Raw genomic sequence first — 22,452 nt, 5'->3', positions numbered from 1 at the left:
AACTTAAGATGAAAGAGTCCTCTCTCTTGTAAGGAAAAAAATTATTGTTAAAAATAATTAAATTCAACAAAATTTAGCACGTGACAAGTATGCACTTATCTAACAGGACATAATTAAACAGTAATCAGTTTAGGTATCTTTATATTAGACCCTGTTTGTCACTGCAGCAGAATTCAATTCCCACTGGATAATACAAAACCCATACACCAATTATAATAATTTAGAAATTTAGGAAGTTATCAGCTTCTAAAGCCCTAAAAAGAGGGGGCCAACAAAGAAAAAAACCCAAACAACCTGAAAGATCATATAAGCTCCAATCAAGTTCTTTGAAGTCAGTATGAAAATATCCTGTTGGATAATATGCAGAACCTGTTAAGCTTGACCAAGACAGATTTTCATTTCTTATTTCAGACCCCACACTTTGTCAGGTCTGCATGCCTGACAGCTCACAATTTGTTTCAAGGTGCCTTGAAACAGATCTGTGGTATTATCAATAGAGTAGAGCCTTACACCCTTAAGGCTTAGCACTGACTTAAATTCCTTTTTTAAACCAATCTCAACTATGTTAGCTTCCCCATGCTCCCCAGCCCCCATTTAGAGCCACACTAGAATAAATCACAAAAAACCATGTAATAAATACTGCTGGAGGTCATCTAATAGAATCCCCCTCTCACAGTAGGTCCACGGCCCAGCACTAGACCATGGCAACCTTGGCTGTGTCTGAAAAGCTGAATCTATTAAACCTCCAAGGATGGAGATGCCACAGACTCCCTGAACAGGGAAAGCTGAAATACTGTATATGATGGACAGGCATGAGAAGGAAGGCAGAAAACGTTCTCTTTATGGATTAACTTGGTACACCAGGTGAAATTTGCAAAGTATATCCCCTGAATATGAAGTTTTATAAGCCAGAGCAGAATCTCAAGAGGCTGCTACAGAAATGACCCTATCAGGTTATTTTACTGCTCCTTGGTGCTTACAGATCACCTTGCACTGAAATACAAATGTCCCTCAGGACATCACACAAACAAGTCAGCTTTAGGAATGAAACAGAATTTTGAAATAGGCATTTTTCAATGGTGCTCTTCAACACACACTCTGTTAAACTCTTCACATCTGGAAGAAGATATGTCCTACCTTAAAGAAGCTTGCATACACACCCAGTGAAAATATAAGCTATCTTTCATATTTTTCTGGTGTTTAGGGGGCACAGTTTTTAGAATCACTACTCACAAATTTGAAAATTCTTTCAAAATATAGTTTTAATGGCCAATGAGGTAAGAAAAGAGAGTACTGCTACAATTTATTTAGAAACTATATTAAAACACCCCACAGGCCTTGGAAAGTGTTTCATAAAACTACTTTTTTTTTTTTTTCTTACTGGTTTCTTTGTTAGCTCATTTTAGTCCTCTTACTGCAACTGGTACCTTGTGAGAACTTGCAGAGAAACCAGAGAAAACGAATCTACATTATCTGAACATGACAGCAGCAGAAACTGCTGCCAGTTAAGAAAGAGATCTGTGAGTTACTTCCAAAAACTAGGGCAATTATGAAAATATCCCAGTGCCCAATAAAACACTGCCAAGTCTTCCCAAGCAGAGTGCTAGGAATCAAAAGGAAATGAACAAGGAATAAAAATTAAACATGAAAAATCATGATGTCTTTTACAAATACCCAGCACATTAGTCGTCAGTACTGTGCACAGTTTTAAGCTTTATTTAAAAAGGAAACTGAACTATTAGGATTAGGGGAAAAAAAATTCAAATGGAGGGAATGATCAATGACACAGAATCATTTCTATATGAAGAAATCTTCAATAAACTAAGGTTTTTCAGACAGAAATGGCTACATAGGAATTCTTTTTCTTAAAACAAAAGTTGTCCTGCTGGACACCTTTATAGCCTCTAATCACTTCCTCTAAATTTGTGCCAGTGTTCTGCTGCCAGTTTGGTTTTGCCTGACAGCAAAACCAAATCCTCCAGAAACTGCTGGCTGATTCACTTGCCAATTTGCTAGTTTGCTCACAGCAGTTTTGCCATGTGGTTTATTTGTCTGCTGACCCTAACAGGTTTCTTGAAGCACAGAAGCAGTCTTCTCACTTCCCTGATCTACACAAGCCTCTTGCATCTGTCTCCCTGTCTTATCCAACTATCCACTCCTCCTTTACCTCCCTGAATTATTCTGTAGGGCAACAAACTCCTATCACAGCATCTCACCTGGAATAACACCTGGAACACACAGTAAAAAAAAAAAAAAAAAAAAAAAAAGTAGGTTTTCCCCTTTCTCTTTGATATCATAGCTCCTATCTTGCTTCCAAATCCATCCGCTTGATGGTGAATCCTTCTCTAAACTCTAGTCTTTATAAGGAGACCTGGTTTTAAATATTCCTAAACCAAAAAAAATTTCCTGTTTTACAGACTTTTTACCAGCTTTAAAGAACTGGCATGGTTACAGAGCCAGAACTACACTCAGTGAACCAGGCTTTTGCCCAACAAAGTCAGCAGGAACAACATGTATTTCACTGGGACAGGAATTAGCTCACTCTGTTGGTAACAGGTAGTGTAATCTTTTTTTTCCTCAGCTTTTTGTTCGCATCTTCCCCTGTATGGTTTGCTTCCATCTAGCTACATGGAGAAGACTATATATGACAAAAACCTCTTGTATTAATGGAAAGTATTTTCTCAAGGGAATACATATTTGTTTTCCTTTTCATTTCATGTCTTAATGACAGCAAAAACATTTTTAAAAAATCTTAATTATTAAGAAATATGAGAACTCATTTTAATTATAGTTATTACACTTGCATTCTCACTTAAAAACAGAAACTAATTTTTGAGGTAAGATACATTTCACTGAGGATGCAATTTGCTTGTAGAATCTTCAACATTTGAAACAGTGAATGAGGAAAACAAGACCCTAAATTAGGCTTTGACAAGAACTAAATTTGCAAGCCTCCAGACAGATATGACAAAGAAAAAAACTAGCTTTTTTCCCTCCCTCATATACACTTCAGGTACCTCCTGAAAGCCAGGCATATAAAAGGAGGAGGCCCACAACATGTTTTTTTAGTAAATCTGAGTAATCACAGAACAGAACATTTTAAATACCCCAGTGCTTAACAATGGAAACAATTTTCTGTGGCTACTATTATTCACAATTACTAGTATTATTCACAATTACTAGTGATTTTCTATTTGCACCCTATTACACCCTTCACTTGTTAATTGCCTTCTTTTATTATGGTACTGGAATATGTTGCTCGTTAAAACACAGCATGCTGAGTTAAATAACAGTCACTGCAGCTGTCCTCATCTTTAATATAAAGGAAGATAAAAGTGCTCTGGAAAGAGACTAAAATTTTCACAGTTCTGGCCTCATGCCAGGACTAGGTTTGGTTTTGAAGTCTACTCAGTTTTGAACAAAATTTGGCATACCCTTGGGCCTCTTTGCAAGTTTCCAGGACATTATAACTCCAGCTCTGGTAAATAAGACCAATTAGAAAATTGTCCTTACACATTGCCTGCCTCCCAGGAAAGGTGTACTGTGGACTGAAACAAACAGCCATCCACATCTGGAACGCTCAGTCCTCAACTGCACAGCATCTTACTTCATACCACAGCTATGAATACAAATATTGAAAATACTCATGCTGCACATTTGGACTGAACTTATACCTAAAGATGTCTAAATTAAGATACAATTAGACTTCCATCTCAGCTAGGAGGCAGCAAGGAACAATGTCTTAAACCAGCCTGTGTCTGTATAGAAGGGAGCACTGTCTGCTCTGTTCCTATGTTACATCCAAATCATTTAGCTTAAGACACTGGAAAAGCAACAGTCCTTTGCTCCATCACCCAAGGACAGTGAAGTATTCAGATAACCCAGGCTCAGAAACAAGCACAAGCCTGCCATTGCCAACATCCATTGTTAGCCTCTGATAACAGGCATGAGAGATGACAAATCCAAGATGCTCTCAGGCAGCCAGAGAGGAAGACAGAAATCTAGGAGAGGGGTTGTGGTTAGCCCCCTGCCACATGAATCAGGGTTCCAGAAATCAGCATGGAGGTGTCTGCCTGCCCCACATATAACAGTGAGTGTCCTAGTACTTGTCTGCTCAGTACCCATCAGTGAGGCCCAGGCCTGCTTTGCTTATGATCCAAACCAGGTCAGACCCAGGCTGGTTCTGAGGCAAAGGACAGTAGCTAGGCTGGAATGGCACAGAATCTAAAGTGAAACATTGCTGTCCCTTGCCTTAGCACTACTTGTTAACCTGGACCCACACACAGCTGTGATTCAGGATGGGCTTGTGCCCAGCTGCTGAAGCAGCAGAGCCCTGAGGTGCCCAGAACCAGCCCTGCAGCCCCTCCTGCCATGGTGCTGGCCCTGTGCAGCACAAGAGAAACTCTGACTTGACAATGCAAGTGACACTAACGGCCAGGAGAACTCAGTTACAGAGCCCAAGAGGAAATAAACTAATTACTCTCTCTAGATCACAGTTCTAGTATACTTTTTAATGAAATTAGGCACACATTAACATTCTGCAGGGTCAGATATTCTTACAGCTGTTAATTCTGTTTTGCATATGACGTATTGTTTTCTTGGTGGGCTCAATCAGCTGTACTTATCAAGATTAATACTGTTCTGTATGCTGAAATTAACAGAATATGAACTGAAAATATAGTTCTTTATTTTAAAGATAGCTTCTGATAGAAATCACTAAAAATAATTTGATTTTAAAAGACAAAATTAGGGATTCAAAAATTTAATGCAAGAAAGATGCTAAAGGCAACGTTTTAGGGGTCATTTTGAACTAAGTGGACTTGCTAAAAAATGTTTAGGTCTCATGTTTTGAGTTTTGTCCATTATTTTGTTTGAAGAAGGCAAAAACATCTGTAGAAGCTAAATTCTGCACTCTTACCTATGAAAAAACTTTTCTATAGAAATGCTTAAATAGTTCCCAAAAGAAAACAAGGAGCATCATGCTGGATTGGGCTAATAATCATTTTAATGAAAGCTGTTGACAGGCAAAGCAAGTTCATGACCAATTAATTTAATCTTGTCTTACCAGGGTGCTATTGGCATTGTCAAAACAGAAGATTTAATGGCAGGGATTTCACATGCTGCTCAAAATACAAAGAATTTGAAGACCAAGACAGTAAAGGAGCTTGCCAATTTTGTTATGCACATCTAAATGAAAAAGTTTTAAAAACTGATTATATTAAGACATTACCTAAGGACAAAACATGATTCTAGCATTATTCTTACTGGCAAATTTAAACATTTTGAGTCAAATTCCTGAAATAATTTTTATAAGTTTTGAAAATAGGGCTAAATCCATATGCAGTATTTTTATGAGCAATAGTTTAGTGCTTACTCTTGTGTCTGATTTAACAGTCAGATAGGACCAGATTTATTACCATTTTCCAGAAAATGCCATAAGAACTGCATTTCCAGATCTATTATGAAGTTCTTAATCTCTTTGATTTATGCCATCCTGATGTTGTCCAATGCTGATTTTTACTTAGCTAATTCACAATCAGCTAGCTAATTTAGTTTAGCTTTAGTTAGCTAGGTCACAATCCTTAATAGTATGTGGATTGCATCTAGCCAGTTACTTTTACTATTACATGGGATTTCATTTGCATAAGATCTATTTTCTCTGACAATCTTAACATAAATTCTTTAGAAACAGAGTAATTATTATACATAGGTACTACAAAAGTCTGTACCTAACTAGAAGAGTTTAATAATATTTCAGTGTTTCCTGAAGTTATGATGTGCCTACAGGTCCTGATGACCATCCAGCCTTCCAAGGAAATTCTATCATGAATGTGTATTCGTGGATCAAGCAGTGCTTTTTACCTCTTACTTTAATAAATCACTCATAACTCTATCACACTAAACATTTGAAGACATTCAGAATAATCAGTGACTCAAATTAAACAATCTCAGATTGACCAAGAACCCCTTGGTGTCACTGGAGTGTTCTGCAGCTACTCAGGCGGCCTTTGGAACAGATCCACTCTCCCCTAGTGTTGACAAAACAATGGTTGTTGGAAAACAACAAATTTCAAAAGTTACAAACTGTCCCGGTGCACACTAAGTATGGCATTAGGGAGAGATGACTGTGATGAATGTGTGCAGAAAGGGAAGGGAATTTGATACTATCTGCACTATAAATTTACATATAAGCCCATATGGAACAGCACGAAAATGAAACAACTTCAATCAATCAATCACCCTTACCGATTCAATGCAAAAGCATAATGGAACTTGATGTTGTGTTGATCAGCCAGGTCACAGGTAGGAAGCATTTCCAGTGTTTCTACCAGCTTCACCATAGCATCATAGTCCTGGCAAGAAATTGAAAAACAATAAAAAGGATTGAAGGAGAATGAACTGAAAGGAGGAAAGCATCACTAAGCTAAAACGAATCATGATCACATGTACTGTATCACAGCTTCTCAGGTGACTGCTCCTAAGAGAAACAGCCACAAAGCCTTTGGAGGAACACACAGGGATTTTGTCTACCCATGTCAGTGCCTGTGTCTTCGTCACCACAATGCCCAAACTACCGAATCCCTGTAGCCAGTGTGATCAATTACTCTCCCAGCACCAGAAGAAGAGATGACAAAATCTGGCTTTTTCAGGCCTTATTAAGATCTTCTGGTGAATGACACCTCACCAGGTCACTGTGGACTCATCCACAGCTGTCTCTGACCTACATCAGCCACTTGTTCACCTATTTGGGTTTCTCAGGGGTAACCCACATCTACAGTGCTAAAGAGGCCAGTTTACTGACATTTCAAAGGGCCTTGTATTATTGAATCTTTTTGTTCAAAACATGTTTTGATACAAGCACATTTCTCAAGGGAGATCTTCCATGATCATCAGAGCCAATCCAAATGAAGTTGGATAAAGTGCTGTTAGGAAAATATGCATTTCAGAATGGAAGGTTTGGTAATGAAGGACGATGTGGTCACCCATTGCCCTCATAACCCATTTATACACAAGAAAAAACCAACTAAGCTCCTGATGGGAAAAAAAAAATCTATAGAATGGTTGAAATTATATTTTTTAATGGATATAAAACACACAGACTGTCAATTTGGAAAAACAGATGCTTTAGCCAAACTAGAATTTATTTTAAAAAACTAAAACAAGAAAAAAGGGTGCAGTTAGATTTTAAAAGCAAATTAATGTTTAATTGAATTATAGTTCTCAATTTTGGCATCTTTAGCCAATACACTGGTCATAACAAATACGTTTTCTTCATTTCTAAATATATTTAATTTTATGGTGGAAGGAAGGGAGGAAAGATAGGAGAGAGGAGAGCAAGACAAGCATCTTGATTCAGTAGGGATTTTTGATTTTTTTTCTTTTTAAGGAAGTTAAAAATTACTAAAAGCAAAGGGAGAGACCTCAGGAAGTCACCTAACCTGAGTCTCTTGTTCACAGTCAAAATAAGCAAAAGTCTCTATCCCCTTAAACTGCCCAAAAGACAATCCAAACTTCCACAATGCGACAACTGCTCCCATTTAGTGTCAGCTTTGAATCGCTGCTTAACAAACAAAGAAGCACAGGAGAACAAACAAGAGCCAAAATTGCACAGTAAAATAATCCTCCTTAGTCTTTAAGCACATACCTGAATGTCTCTGTAAGAAAGAAGCAGGTTTATGACAATGTCAGAAGTCAGCACTTCAGTATTATCCATACGAAGCTTAATCCTGGCCAGCTCCTTAGCCAGTTCATCTCCTTGGTACTTCTCTCTAGCTTTTCTAATGTCATTTAGCAGTGTTTCTTTATAATAGGCACTAAAGAAAGAGAAGTTAGACATAGGGGAAGAAGACAGACATTTCTTATGAAACATGGCTATGCTTCAAATAAAAAGTATCATTTCTAATAAAAGGTATCATTTCCTCAGAGTGAGGTCCACATCAAATGTTTCCATATTTTTCAATAACTACTTACAAATATTCCACCTTGCCCCACATCAGACTGTAAGGCTATGTATCAATAGGCTTATAATGAGGATCCTGAGGCAATTTTACCAGCACAGGAAAACTGGAGCATTTCTTTGCCCCATTAGTGACCCTGACAGATGTGGCACTTTGTATCATAAAGAAGGCTGCATCTGAGATAATAAAGTGACACAGAGAAGAAATACCAGTGTGATGTAAAGAGGAGGTATATTATTTTATCATGTAAGTTGGAAGGAGACTTTCCAACAAAGAAACTAAACCAAAAAACAAGCCAACAAAAGCTGATTTAGTTGCAATCTCTTTGATGAACATAATACATAATGTGGGCATGATCCCTGTAAAAGCCTCCAGTAAGTGCATCTTATTTACACTAGTATCAGTGCATAATCCACTGCATACATCAGCACTTTTGTAAATTGAAAAATAATATATATATTGTCAGCATGACAAGTATGAATGGCCTCAACCACCTACATAGGGGCAAATTCATCCTAGAGCAGGTTATGGAGCCTCTAGTTTGGAACTTAGCATGTGCCACCTGACAGATACTCCAGTGCATATAAGCCCCTTCTTGTTTACAAATGAGTCTTTCAAAGTATTAAACCTTGTTTAGCATAAGCAAAGAAAATGAAGTTCTCTGTCTCATACACATTATAATCACAGCAACAAGGCCACAGTAAGCACTACAGGCAAGCACAGCCTCATACACTGCAAGCACAGAAACGAGGCTGAGAGCAGGCATGGACTGCAAGGTGGGATCAAGACCCCCCGATAACCCCCAAAGGCTTCAGCCCTATTTCCAGAAAGATCTACAAGAACAGACTGCACATAACTAATTCGCATACACAGTGAGAAACTGATCTCCAGCGTGGGGAAAACTTCTTTATAAAAAAAAAGAAAAATTCCCAAAAAATTCCAGGGTTCTTGCCCTGCATATGCACCCCAGGATCATGGAAACCCCAGCTGGACTGACACTGGAGCCAGGATGGGTGATGTCTGTTTCTTTCTTTCCTCCTCTCTGCCCCTCTTTAATTTATCTCTCTCTTTCTCTCTTCCCTTTCACCCTATGCCCTTTATCCAAAACCCTCTGCTGTGCCTTACACTAGGAGGTCAAGGACTAAAACACCAATTTCCATGCCAAGTGTGTAGTTTACTAATAACTTTTGCAGACCCTCTGACTTTTGTCATTCCTTTCAACCACGAGCATCTAGGAATCTTGGGTGCTCCCTTCCCCTTCAGGGTCAGATGTCACAAGAGGGTCATCCATGGGATTGCAAGGATAGGACCACAAAAGAATAGTAGTTTTTTAGACAAGCCTTTCACCTGGGTAAGATGGCAATGGGGAAACAAAGAAATCTGAGGGCCTTAAGTTTAACCTCATGCTTCAAATATTAGGAAAATTAAAAACCAGAAACTCAGTCTGAGTGTTTTCCAGAAATACATACAAAACAGAAATAGCTGCAGAGTGCAGGGTGAGCAACTGAGAAAGAAAGACCTCCTTCTCCAGCCCAAATTCTCAAAACTCCAACCTTGTAGAAGGGCTAAGCAGCATCATGTTTATTAAGAGGTACCAGAAAGTTAATATTTATAAATAAAAATAAAACATGAGAATTACAACTGAATGCCCATTGCTACCATGTATATACTTTATCTGATGACAGAAAAGGACAGTTTTTGGCTTTGAACTCTATGAAGAATCTATGAGCTCAGCTCCTATTATGACCTTATACACCGTAAAACTTAAGTACTATATCTTACCATGGGCTGCCTTTGCTTTCTGGAAAGTAACTATAAATCAAATTCTAGCATAACATGGTTAGTTAACTACAGCAATTTTAGTTAAAAAAGCAGCAAAATTGGCAGCTTCTTTTAACACTAATTAAGTGCAGTGAAAAATAAAAAATTGATAATCAATGCTACTAGAAATTCTGTACCTTCTTTTTTCATAATATCAAAAAGAGACTATCAAAGATTCTGGAACTCTATGTGTTGTAACATTACCATGATGTAACATGAACATCCTTGAGAAGGCTGAGAAACTTGTCCACCAGTGGGACACAAAATGGCCCCAGGATATTGTCCCAGCTGGGCTGCATGTACTCAGAAGCTCTTCGTTGGGCATCACTTTCACAGCAAAAGTAGTCAGCACAAGGTGTGACAATGTAAGGAATAAAATAATAATTGCCACTTGAAGCCTAAAATAAAAACAGGAAGAGTTTAGAAAACAAAATAAAGTGGAAACATACTTTTGTATACACAGAATCTTCTGCTGACAGAAAAAACAGCTAGAGTAGTGCTGGTGTGTAAGAAGTTTTAGTGCACTGTTTAACACAAGATTTGCAAGCATTAAATTCAAGGAAATTTGTGTGGATAAGTTACAAATATTAACAAAGCTGATGAATAAGGGTCCAGGTCTGTTAAGTGACAATAGAACAAAACTGTTCAACTTTTCTTTTTAATGTAATGCACGAACCCTAGTAGGGTCTGACAGTTACCAGCTGATGTTCTGTTCCCAAATTTTTGGCTTCAGAGACATACCTGCATCCTCTAACCTCACCCTGTGCTAGGAAAGATATGATGCAGAACTCCCCATAATGAGAGAAATACAGAAACATAGACATTGGAAGGACTTTATAGAGATGTTTAATCCAGAGGAACCTACAAAACATCTGCTGCCTGCTACCATCAAAAGCTAACCAGCCAAACTGCTAAACTTTGAAATGTTTTGTAACAGACTTTGTAGGAGTTGTAACATAAAATTCTAGAAGTAAAACCCAAAAAAATTTAACATGCCACATAAAATGTGTAAATACAATCAAGGTGCTGAAATGGGTGAGGACAAAAGAAATGGCCTGTCAGAGCCCAAAACCAGCAAGTTCATAGTTTTCAGCCCCTGAGCAAGACCCCAGAAATCAGACCACTGTGAAGGTTTCAACAGCTGGGAGAAGCACCTGTGTCCTAGTCCAGCTATGACAATTCTTTGCTGTTTAAAAGGAAGGTGAACATTTTATTTGAGAGTAACTAGAGGGGAGCATTGAGGCAGAGGTCAACATGATTCACCTGCCATGATCAACTACCACTGCGCTGGGGATACCGCAGAAATGAACATGTACAGCAAAATCATAGCTGTCCTTTGTTCACATACTCCAAGGATGTAGAAAAGCCACAGCCATTTATAGTCACCTTGAACAATGGGAGAAGGCTGAGATAATGACAAGAATGGATAAGATGGCACATTTTTGAATGTATTAGTAAACTAGACAGGAGAAACAGATTGTTCACAGGAAGTTAAAAATGTAGCGCATGCAGATACTAAAACTACAGATAAAAAACTTCTATCAGTACATCCTGTTGCTGATCTGAGCACGGATTTAGAATTTTAAACTATTTCTAAGAGATAAAGAACAAGTCATATTCCTTCCTTACAAACCCCAAGTTAATTTATCCCTGCTGTAACAATATAATTATCTGTTGGATTGTTATCTTTACTTCCCAACAAAAAACTGCAACCCAAGCCACCAATATGCTAGCACAGTTTTGTCTCACGTTTATTCAAATAAACAGTAAGTTCACTGCAACACAGAAGCTGCTTGTCTATAAAATCTATTCTTAAACCTTTAACAGCAAATTAGCTCTTCCTGCAATGAAAAAAGCCCATCCAATTTGAAAGGGTAATGTATCTTGAGATGCGAAGAGCTGCAGTTATCTATTGAAAAAGCAATGAAATTTTCAGAAAAAATTAATTACACATGTGAAATACTGTATTAATCTCATCCTCAAACACTGTACTGTTATCTAGCCAACATATCATCTATTTGACTTAGATTTCACTACGCAAAAGGAGAGAAGAAATCTATGCAATTAAATGTTCCTGTCTTCTAGCTCTTCTGTACAATATTTACATATAATAAATTATAAAACCCTTTCATATAGACTGTGTGGCCTAGAAAAGTCTTTCCCACCTTCATTATGTAAAAAAGCAGTCCATCTACTCCTCTTATGTTAACAAGAATTAGAGATGGTTGAATATATCACCCTTGCTTCTTCTGACCTTCTGTTCAGGATGCTGGTCTCTGATACCAAAAGCTAATAATTTTGAAAATTACTGCCTTGTCATACACCAACTACTGCTTTTTAAAGATAATGAATAAATGGCTTAGGTATATGTAAAGTAATGTATGTAGCAACCCTACCTGCATATGTATACACACATATATATAATATCTATAAACTATTACTTATCTAATTGTAATAGAATTATAACTTCATAGCTTATCAAGACTATATGATGAGTTGGTTAATTTCAGGATTAGAAGCTAGGATATTTTAATTGTCTGATTTTGGGAAATTTTAAGTTAAAAATTACAGCCAAACAGACTGAAAAAAACCTCAAAACTCTGAATAGCTAATCTTCCAGGCTATAATGTATGCCAGCACTGAAACTTTTGTATTTAATCACAACATTTTAAAATCACAAAACAAGCCACAAATTTAAGAACATGAAAAAAAAAAAAACCAAAGAGAAAATAATTGCAAATAAGTTGAGAAAGGGGCCTGTTCTTCAGAAGAAATAGTTCAAGGAATTAAGCAGAAAGCCATGCCTTTGCTGAGAGGCTGAAAGAGTGAGGCCCACAGAAGCCATTTTTAGGCTCTAGGCAAGCCAGGCCAAATGTAGAGTGGTTTTTGTCTTAAAATATTTTCCAAATATTTTTTTAATGCTGTTAAAAATAAACTTTTGATCTTAATATAAACAGGCTTTTTAGATTTTACTGGTAAAGTTATTCTGGTGCAACTGTCAATTTGTGACAGAGATGCTACACTTGAATTAAAGGTAGGTTTTCTCCCAGGTAAGTAACATTGAGTAAAAATCTCTGCACTTTCAAGGAGGGAATTGTCCTGCCAAGCTAACAGCACAATTATTTTACTTGAACCATGCTATTAATTTTGCTACTCACTCATGTACCAAGAATGCTTACTCCCCCTTACTAAAGAGTTAGAAAGAAAATACAGAAAGTAATAGAAAAGGAACTGCATTGACTCCAAGATATCACAAACTCCTGAGTGTTCAGGGAGCTTAACTCACTGTTGTCTCAAGTGTTAGGGTTTTCTGTGACATCATATTCCTATCCATCTTGCCATATAGGCATGTATTGGATTTGCACAGCCAGGTTTTGGCAGCAGGAGGGCCTTGGGGGCTACAGGAGTGGCTTCTATGGGAAGCTGCTGGAAACTTCCTCCCTGTCCAGCAGAGCCAATGCCAGCCAGCTCCAAGACACATGCTGCTGGGCAAGACTGAGCCAATTAGAAATGATGGTAACTCTTCTGTGATACCAGATTTCAGAAGAAGGAAAAAAGCTATTGCACAGATGTAAGTGCAGTCACATATGAGTGGAGCGAGACTATATGAGAGGAATAACACTGCAGACACCAAAGGCAGTGGAGAAGGAAGTGCAGGAGGTGCCCAGATGCTGGAGCTGGGATTCCCCTGCAGCCCATGGAGGATCAAAGGGATGCAGAGATCCACCGGCAGCCCATGGAGGAGCCCCACATCAGAGCAGGCGGATTGTTGTAGTGTGTTTTTATACTTTGTAATACTTTGAAGTAGTTTGGTTTTTGCATCCCTGTAGTTTTCCCGAATAGCTTACCCCAGACTGTACCTCCTTTCTCTTTTCCTTTGTAATTCCTCTCCCTTGATGAGATCATCCCCAAATCCCCACCCTGGCTCTCTGTCAATCACTCATCATCCCATCCCCTCCATCCAGAAGCTTCGGTTCAAGATGTCAAGTGATGAGCCAGAGGCCAGGGGTCAGCCCCCCAAGACTTGCTTTATAGGCTGTCCCAAAGTCTATCCCCCAGTACCCATCCCTTAGGGTCATCTATTGGTTGGTAAAATATTATCTACTTTTGGTTTCCACCTCCCTTTAAATGCAACCTTGGCACAACTCCCGGGGCTCTCGGCAGGAGGCCCCCAAGGTGCAGGAGCTCCCCTGGCTCCTGAATAAACCCTTGGATTTACCCCTGCTAAGAGTCTGCCCTTTATCTTCCACCGATGTCTCTGGAGTCTCTCCTGCTGCAAAGGCGCCCGGCCTGGCCGCCCTCGGCACCCTGGGGGCTCAGAGAGTGTCTGCCCGCAGTCGGCTGTGCCGGGGTTGCTGCCCTGGTCTCTGCGACCCGGGCCTGCCCGGGGGTTCCTGACAGGCTCACGGAGGGACAGAGACAGTGAATGCATAAGAGGAGGCTGTGACCCCATTTGAACCCTACGCTGGTGTGGGCTCCTGGCAGGGACCTGCAGACATGTAGAGAGAGGAGTCCAGACTGAAGCAGGTTTCCTGGTAGGACTTGTGACCCCATGAAGGACTCACGCTGGAGCAGGCTGTGCCTGAAGGACTGCCTGCACCCCACGGAAGAAGGACCCATGTCGCAGCAGTTTGTGGAGAACTGTTTGCTTGAGGGATGGACTCGCGTTTGTGAAGCTCATGGAGAACTGTCTCCCATGGGAGGGACCCCACACTGGAGCAGGGAAATGACTCCTCTCCCTGAGCAGTGAGAGAAACCACCTGTGATCAACTGACCATAAACCCCATTCCCTGTCTCCGTGCATTGCTGGGATAGGAAGTAGAGCTTGGAAGGAGAGAGTGGGGGGGTGAGGTGTTTTTAAAGTCTTATTTTACTTCTTATCATCCTGCTCTGATTTTGTAACTAATAAATTCAACTAATATCTCTAATTCAAGCCTGATTTGCCCATAACTGTATTTGGTGAGTGACCCCTCCCAGTTTTTAACTCATTAACCCTTTGTTCTATTTTCTCTCTCCTGTCTGGCTGCAGAGGGGAGTGAGAGAATGGCTCTAATGGGTGCCTGGCATCCAGCCATAGTCAACCCACTACAGTGACTAAGATATTATAAACTTCCAAAAAATATTTCCTCTTCTAAAGCTGAATAAATGCAGTGGTTTTTATGTAAAGACTGGGAAGAGATATTATCACAAGACAAACACTTTAAATTTCTGGGATCTAGCTTGCAAGAAAGAAGTACTCCAATCACCTTGAAGGAAAGACCCTGCCAAGCACTATTCTTAAATCAACCTTATTATTATTATGTTCACATGTCTAGAAACACAGTGAAAGAATGGCATATCTACTCAACAGAAAGCAGATTTCAAGTGATACATACTTTGCCTATGAGATTACCACTGTGGTATTCAGGAGGTACTTGAACACGAAGAAAAGCTTTGAGGTTGGCAACCTACTCCAAATTGAAATAAAACAACAAAGAGGAAAACAACACCACAAAACACCATAAGAAACAAAAAGACACACATGACACATGAATAAAGAAACAATTAAAGAAAGAAACAACAGAACATGAATATAGATATTTGCAGCAAGACTATATTTACAAGGCAAAGAAAACAGTTCAAGCAGTTGTCATTTCTCTTACCTATCTTATCTTTTGGATTTCTCTTATTTATAAGATTCATGTCTATACATCTCCTGTGTCACCATTAGGATGTTTTCAAGTCTTATTTTTATGAACTTGTCAGATTCATTATCTGATTATTTAACTATATTCCAATCACTACATATTGCTTGAAATGGTAATATTTCCATAAAAACTAGCTTTCACACAAAAATTTTAAAAGCCTTCGGTTTCACCATCTAAAGTAACAGTGGCATATTTCATTATCAAAAGCATTAAAAGTAGCGTTTATTTGGTTACCCATTGCCTTCGTACTATTTTCCACCCCCAAAAAAAATCGTTGAATTTAAGATGTTCCTGCTTTTTCATTCTGTGCTCTTTTACAATCCCTTTTGACACTTCTGCTACCTCAGGCCTTTTTAGAAATATATCATTAAAAGACTCTATCATATAAACTTTTATACATTATAAAAATAATCAGAAAATAAAAAATAGAAAGCAACTCTGCAATAATACCTCTTTGGACAATTAAATTCATATAATGTAATCATATTTCAGAGTCTTGACTCTCATTACAATCCATGGGGGCTACTTAACTGGAGAATATGAGTCCAAGTGCCAAAATCTTTCTATTTAGTTTCATTGCCTTTAAACAGTATATACAGTCTAATTTAAACAGCTACTGAAACCTCTGAAGAAACTTTCTGCCAAGTACAATAAAAAAAAGATTTTTCAACATAAAAATTCCTTGTGGCAAGGATAAATTGCAATCCAGTTCCCTTTAGATCAAGAAGAATTTTTGCTAATGACTCCTCCATGGCCCAGACATTATTCACTGCTTAATAGAAGAGCTGCTACAGGTTTTAATGAAAAATAACCATTTAAATCTCTAAAAATACTTCACCAGGCCCACAGGCCTAAGTACACAATGATATAAACCTTTTGGTTAAATAGCCAGCCTACCTTCTTTTAAACACCTTCTCCGAATGCAATCAACAGGGTTATTAAAATTTCTTCAGGCATGTTATAAACTAAAGAACATATAACTAGTCTTTCTCCTTATGTTCTGTACTTGGTATAATAATTTTTCCATAATGGAAAGCTCTAATTTGTATTTTCAATGCCTCATTCAAAAAATTGAATAGATAAAAGTGTGCATCCCAAACTATGTGCAACCAATCCTAGAGCTACTGCACATTTTGCTTCCTGACTTCAGCAGTTTTCTAAAGCCCCTTGTTCACTCTTTTGTTCACTTAATCTTGAAATTTTTTATTCATAATCTCTTAAGATCCTGTAGCAGCAGATGAAATTTCCTTCCTTAAAAAAAAAATAGGCAAGGATGGCAAAAAATTTTGAATCAAAATAGAAAAAACTCCCACTGGATTTTGTCTATTACATTGGTTTGGGGAAAGATTATTTTTTTAAAGCATTTTTTGCTTTTGAAAATCCTTGAAATTTCATTTCTCCAGTAAACTGATGTTTAGCTGACACCTAAAGAAACCCCAAAGCACAAGCATTTTCCATAAGCAATTTTCTTTCCTCTGTCCTTCAGCCCATTACTCCATAATGGCACATGTCTGCAAGACTGCATATTTGCCATTTATTTTACTGATAATAATTTTGACAGAAACTAAGAAGCTGTGCAATCTTTATTAAAACTAACAGAAATGTCCTTAAAGCTCAGAGGAGCTCTACAGAAGGAAACCTAACTGATGGGACACAGAATCTTGATCTTGCATTTCATGCCAGGGCAATTCTTCCTTGGGAACTGAACTCCCATAGATAATAATTCTTTCCTTTCACATTCAAGTATGCAATAAATTATCAATACAGAATTTTAACTGCTTGTTTGGGGAAGTCAAGTAGAACTGAATCACATTCTTCATTCTTATCTGTGAAAACTGCATTCCTGGATGGTGGAAGGAAGGAAGGAAGTTCTCCTACTCACACTCTTTTTTCAGACAGTAAGCTACTAAATCTCTCAGGCTCCCACCACTGCAGCTGTCTGCTGTATAATTTTCACTGTTAGATCAGCAGTACTCAGGCCAACTCTCAGTTGAATTCCTGACTTTTTTTCTCTGCATTGTTTTCAGCTTCATGTCCAGTTTGCTTGCTCTTGTCTCCTCCTCAATGCTGAATCAGAATAAAGCTTTCTCTACAAGCAAAATATTCATTCTCTTCAAGGCTTTCTTGTGATACACAAAGGAAATTGCCCCAATGACACACTAGACATTCACCTTCTCTGCAACTTCAACATGGCTTCACATCTCCCTGCTAAGATTCTTCTGCACCTTTGTAGATGATGTGAGATTTGTAGGATAAACAGGAAAGGTGAGAGCAGGGAAACCTCAAAGAACCTCTGAGCTATGGCAACCAGCCCAGAAAGTTTCACTTTTGATGCTGGAACAAAGGTGTGCCTGGCAACAATCTGAGTTGGTCCCCTTTCCTTAGATACCCTGCAGATGGCTACAGAGCCTGTAAAACATGGAGAGGACTTCTCTGGCAATGATACTCCTGTGGCTACCTCTGGGCTGGAGGAAGGCTTAGGAGAATCTCTCCTTTTTCCAGAATGCCTTAAGCCGCTGATAAAAAGCATATTTAAGCTCTGGTATTCCACAGTTACAGCAGAAGCATACCCACATTTTTCACTCAGGACAAGTGAAAGGAAAACACGAAGCTCTACTACAGGGGAATTAACTATTGCATCTAATATTCAGCAATTAAACTGAAATGGTTATCTAACTATATATTTGACTGGATATAACAAATTCATGCCAATTATCTACCTACTTAACAACCACAAAAACCCTGATCACTTCAAACAAGACACTGCCATACAGTTGTAAAATATTTAACCAAGCAATGAAGCAGTGGCTCCATATTGGATCAGTGGTAAACTGCAATCCTTTCATCACAACTCACTGGATTTGAAAGGAGGGAAAGGCAATTGTCTATTTCAAGTCAACTTTGACTTAAAAAAACATAGTTTTATCCTGTGGATTATTTAGCTTGCTCATGAGTTTGTTCTAATTTCTAAATGAAAAATACTGATAAAAGAATTAAATATGGGAGCACATTTATCTAATAATAGAAGGTACAAACAACTTCAAATAACAGAAAGAAGAATCCATACTTGGTATTTAAAGTCATTCATTTTTTACCTCACTTTGTAGAACTCACAATTTTTTTTTCATAATTTAAGCACTTGAAGAAAGTGGGTTAGACAATCCCTCCTTTTTAAAGGAGGAATCAGGATCCTAGCTTAGGGATGTCTCCCTGCCCCTTCTGCTAGCCACAAGGTGTTTACAGGTCCAATACCACACCCCACCATAGAAACCATGTCACTGGAACCAAAGCTGAGTCAGGAGAGGTTTGGGTTGGATATTAGGGAAAGGTTAAACAGGGTGGTTGGGCACAGGAACAGACACCCCAGAGAAGTGGTCACAGCAACAGCCTAACAGAGCTCAAGAAGTGTTTGGACAATGTTCTCAGCATATGGTGTGATTTAGGGATGTCCTGTGCAGGGCCAGGAGTTGGACTCAATGGTCCTGGTGGGTCCCTTCCAACTCAGCATATTCTGTCATTCAATCTTCTCTTCAGTGTGAAGGGAAATACCCCCCTTTCTGGAGAAAGATTCTGCCAAAAGAAAAGACTGCAGGCTGCTAATCTGATTGCACTAAGTTAAATTTGCCACCCTCCCCTTTGTTGTTTACTCCATGTCTCATATTACCACCAAACAGCTCATTCAAAATTCTCCCTCTTGCTCTGGAAGGGAGAACACATGCTCTTGAAATTTTGGTCACCCACCAGTTGATGGATAGTAGCATTCACAAGCAAATCTGCCACATGCTGAGTCCCCCTTCACAGAGCCACAGAGCAGTAAATGTAGTTCCCACCACACAGGTCAAACTGCTTCAAAGATGCCTGAGACAGCCAGGAAGGATGACCTGCATTTACATGGGCTAAACCTGATCTATCTTTAGCCTACGTGGAGCACTGTGGCCAAGTCATAACAGCAGCTCAAAATAAACTGCTGTGAGTAATGCATTTTTTTCTTCCAGTTCTCTTTAAATTACTATCAAACTCTAAGACCACTTTATTATTTTAATCCTGCTCAATACTGTTTAGAAGAAAATAAAAGTATATGTTAAATGGAAGGAAACAGAAAAGATAAATGGAAGTGGAAGAGGTTTGAAAAATCAGTTGTCCTCAAAATAACAGTGTGGAGGATTTAATGAAAATAACCACTGACACTGTGTGAACTATGGCAAAATATACAACTATATAAGATATCGTGGCATATTTCAAAAACCCTTAATAATTCCTACATTTTATCTTGTTTCAAACTTATTTGTTTGGCTTTATTTGCATTAAGTGTAAGAATATTTTTACTTTAGGAAATAAGCTTTTCTAAGAATTAAGCATTTCTAAGTAAATCTGTGAATTTTTAAGTTAGAGGACAGCTATACAGAAGCTAAAGCTGTTTGAGATACAAAAGCAAACCCCATTAAGGAATGGCAAACATCTACATTTGCACAAATGGGTGATAGTGGTAGAGGGAAAAAGAGACTGAATTTCTAAGCTTATATTTAGATCTGTCTACAAATAAAACTTATATCCACTAGCACTTTCCTACAACTTAGAAAGGAACTGATAACAAGAAGTAGCTTTAAAATCTAGTGTTACTTTGGAGTGTCAGCAAGTTTTCCAAAAGTTTGAATTATAGATGGGTAAAACAACTGCTTTTAATCATAGAGAACATATGTATGCTTGGGAGCTTTGGTATTAAAGTTGCTTCTAATGTAGGATTTCTATTTTGTGTTTAAAAATGAATGTGGATTTAATACTTACTGTGTTTTTCTGAGATACCATATCCTGTGGGGGAAAAAAGATAATAGAAATGTTTATTTGTTTTTACTGGGAATTATTATTTCCAATAAAAACCACTGCTATATATACATATATACATGTACACACACACACACAAATGTGTTCTTCACAGCATAATCCAGATTTCCTGCCACAGTAAATTCCCAGTAAAGGGACAGAACAACATCAAGAAGAGTCTCACTGGCTCAGGTTAGGAAAAAATTAACAATTCAGTGAAGAAACCTACTTAAAGAAGTATTCAGAAAATGAAGAAAGATGTACTTAGCAGTAACTGGAATTTCTCAGACTGAGCACATCATCAGAGGGTCAAAAAGGTACTAAAACCTAAATGGAATTTCTAATTAGCCTAAACTCCTTAAGCCAAATAAAATACTTTATAACAAAAGTGATGGAAGGCTTAGACAAATGAAATATCACATATCTGGAAATTCATCTATCTAGCTAAGCAAGTATCTCCAATAGAGCTTTATCTACTGCAGTTAAATCTTTCTCAATAGGGAGAAATTAACTCTTCTGAAACCATTCAGGACCTATGATGTGAAATGTGTCATGAACTGTTCTTTGCTGAAATCCCCATGATCAGTCCCTGCCTACCTTCTGAAGCATTCCTTAGAAAGGTGTATTAGCATATTTGAATGCTATCCAGCACCGAACTGGGTCTTGTTTGCTGAAGAGATACCAATGACAAGAGGAGAACTGAACCCTGTCTCAGTGTCCAGCTTAAACCATTTATACACAGGATCTCTCCTAGCTGGTTCCAGCAACTTAAATCAAGTCTTACAATCCCATCTAAGATATGCTGTGGGCCCATTTAGGCCAAGGGGGTTATGCAAACAACTGAGGGACAAGTAACATATCAGTATCACTGACAGAGCTCCTACAAGAAGAAAGGTGAAGGCAGATAAGTTTTTCTGGCCTAAAGTGACCTAGTCACCTTCTGGTGTCCCCTAGTCTCTAGACTTGAGCATTACATTATTAGAAAAAAAGACTTAGAACTGTCAGTGCAAAGACTTGCAAGAATCAGTCTGAACATCCACAAATAGATGCAATCCTGGAGATTCTTCAACACTCCAGTTATGGAACAGGAGCTTGAGTATGTGCTTGGTACAAAGTGCAGAAATCAAAGCATATATCCTCACTGGGCAACAACAAACAGAAAACAACTAGCTTGTGCTTCCCAGATTTGTGCACATCCTTGGGAGAACCAAGTTGATCAGAACAACTGAGTGACAGCATAAAAGATAAAAATGTGTTAATGAAAAATAAAAATGAAGTATTTCATGGCAGTCAGGTACATTACCAGCACTGGATGAAAAGCTGTCTGCCTGCCCACCCTGATTAGATGGAGGAAAGAAGGACACACCAGCAATACCTTAGTGTGTATCCATATGGATAATCTCACTGAGCAAAGGGTGTGACAGGGTCCAGCTCTGAGTTCTTGGGACTCCAGGCCACTTGGAATGTGAATGCAGATGTGGACCACCACATGAAGAAAGAAAGTATGGGTTACAGACACATGAGGGCAAAATCAAAGACATTGAAAGCAGAAGAGGAATGAGAAGCCATGACAGGACAGAGCTTTTATGGGGAAAAAGGAGACTTAAAATTCTTACAGAATCAAGAGAGCTTGGAGAACTCCAAAAAGGATTTTTGGACACTAATGGTATGGAAAAAAGTGAAGTGGCAAGGGGCAATAACTCAAAATAAGGAAAAAACAACAAAGCATGACCAATGCTTGTCTCACTGAAGGTGGCAAGAAAATGGATTATATTAAAAGCAGCAACAGATGATACAGAGGGCAGAAGTCCAAATGTGATGTAAGATAAAGAGAACCTGCACTGAAAATGGCAGAAACATCCACAATATATGACTTGCATCCAGAACAGCTATTTCAGGACTTAAGTGTATAGCATGTATTATCCTTTCATAAAAATGAACAACAGCCCTCTAAAAAAATTTGGTGAGGATGTCTTTTCCTATCTTCAAACAGCAATAAAAGGAGATTCTAGTAGTCTTAGCTAGTCAGCACCTAGGGAGTACAAACTTCATCTGACAGAAGTGCTTACATAGGAGCAGGCTGCAATACAGCCCTTGTTCAAGTTATTATTACACAGGCCATAACTTCTTCTTACATGTACTCTAATTAAAAGAGGGAAAGGAAG

The 22,452-nt window shown here is 38.4% G+C and overlaps 1 protein-coding gene across 1 annotated transcript in view; it reads right to left on the bottom strand.

Annotated features, from left to right (window-relative positions):
* Positions 1-22,452, bottom strand: part of MAP3K15 (mitogen-activated protein kinase kinase kinase 15) — an 80,689-nt gene that overhangs the window by 32,818 nt on the left and 25,419 nt on the right. Inside the window, exons 3-7 of the mRNA XM_084201243.1 lie at positions 20,252-20,275; positions 15,155-15,226; positions 9,984-10,177; positions 7,646-7,814; positions 6,247-6,353 (exon numbers count right to left, since the gene is read on the bottom strand). Of these exons, the coding sequence (XP_084057369.1) occupies positions 6,247-6,353; positions 7,646-7,814; positions 9,984-10,177; positions 15,155-15,226; positions 20,252-20,275 (566 nt within the window). The remainder of the gene's footprint in view (positions 1-6,246; positions 6,354-7,645; positions 7,815-9,983; positions 10,178-15,154; positions 15,227-20,251; positions 20,276-22,452) is intronic.

The sequence above is a fragment of the Fringilla coelebs genome, assembly GCF_963513975.1.
Source record: "Fringilla coelebs genome assembly, chromosome: 2".
NCBI classification, from domain to species: domain Eukaryota; kingdom Metazoa; phylum Chordata; class Aves; order Passeriformes; family Fringillidae; genus Fringilla; species Fringilla coelebs.
The sequence above is the reverse complement of the archived record's forward strand: the minus strand, read 5'-3'. Positions and strand labels throughout refer to the sequence as shown.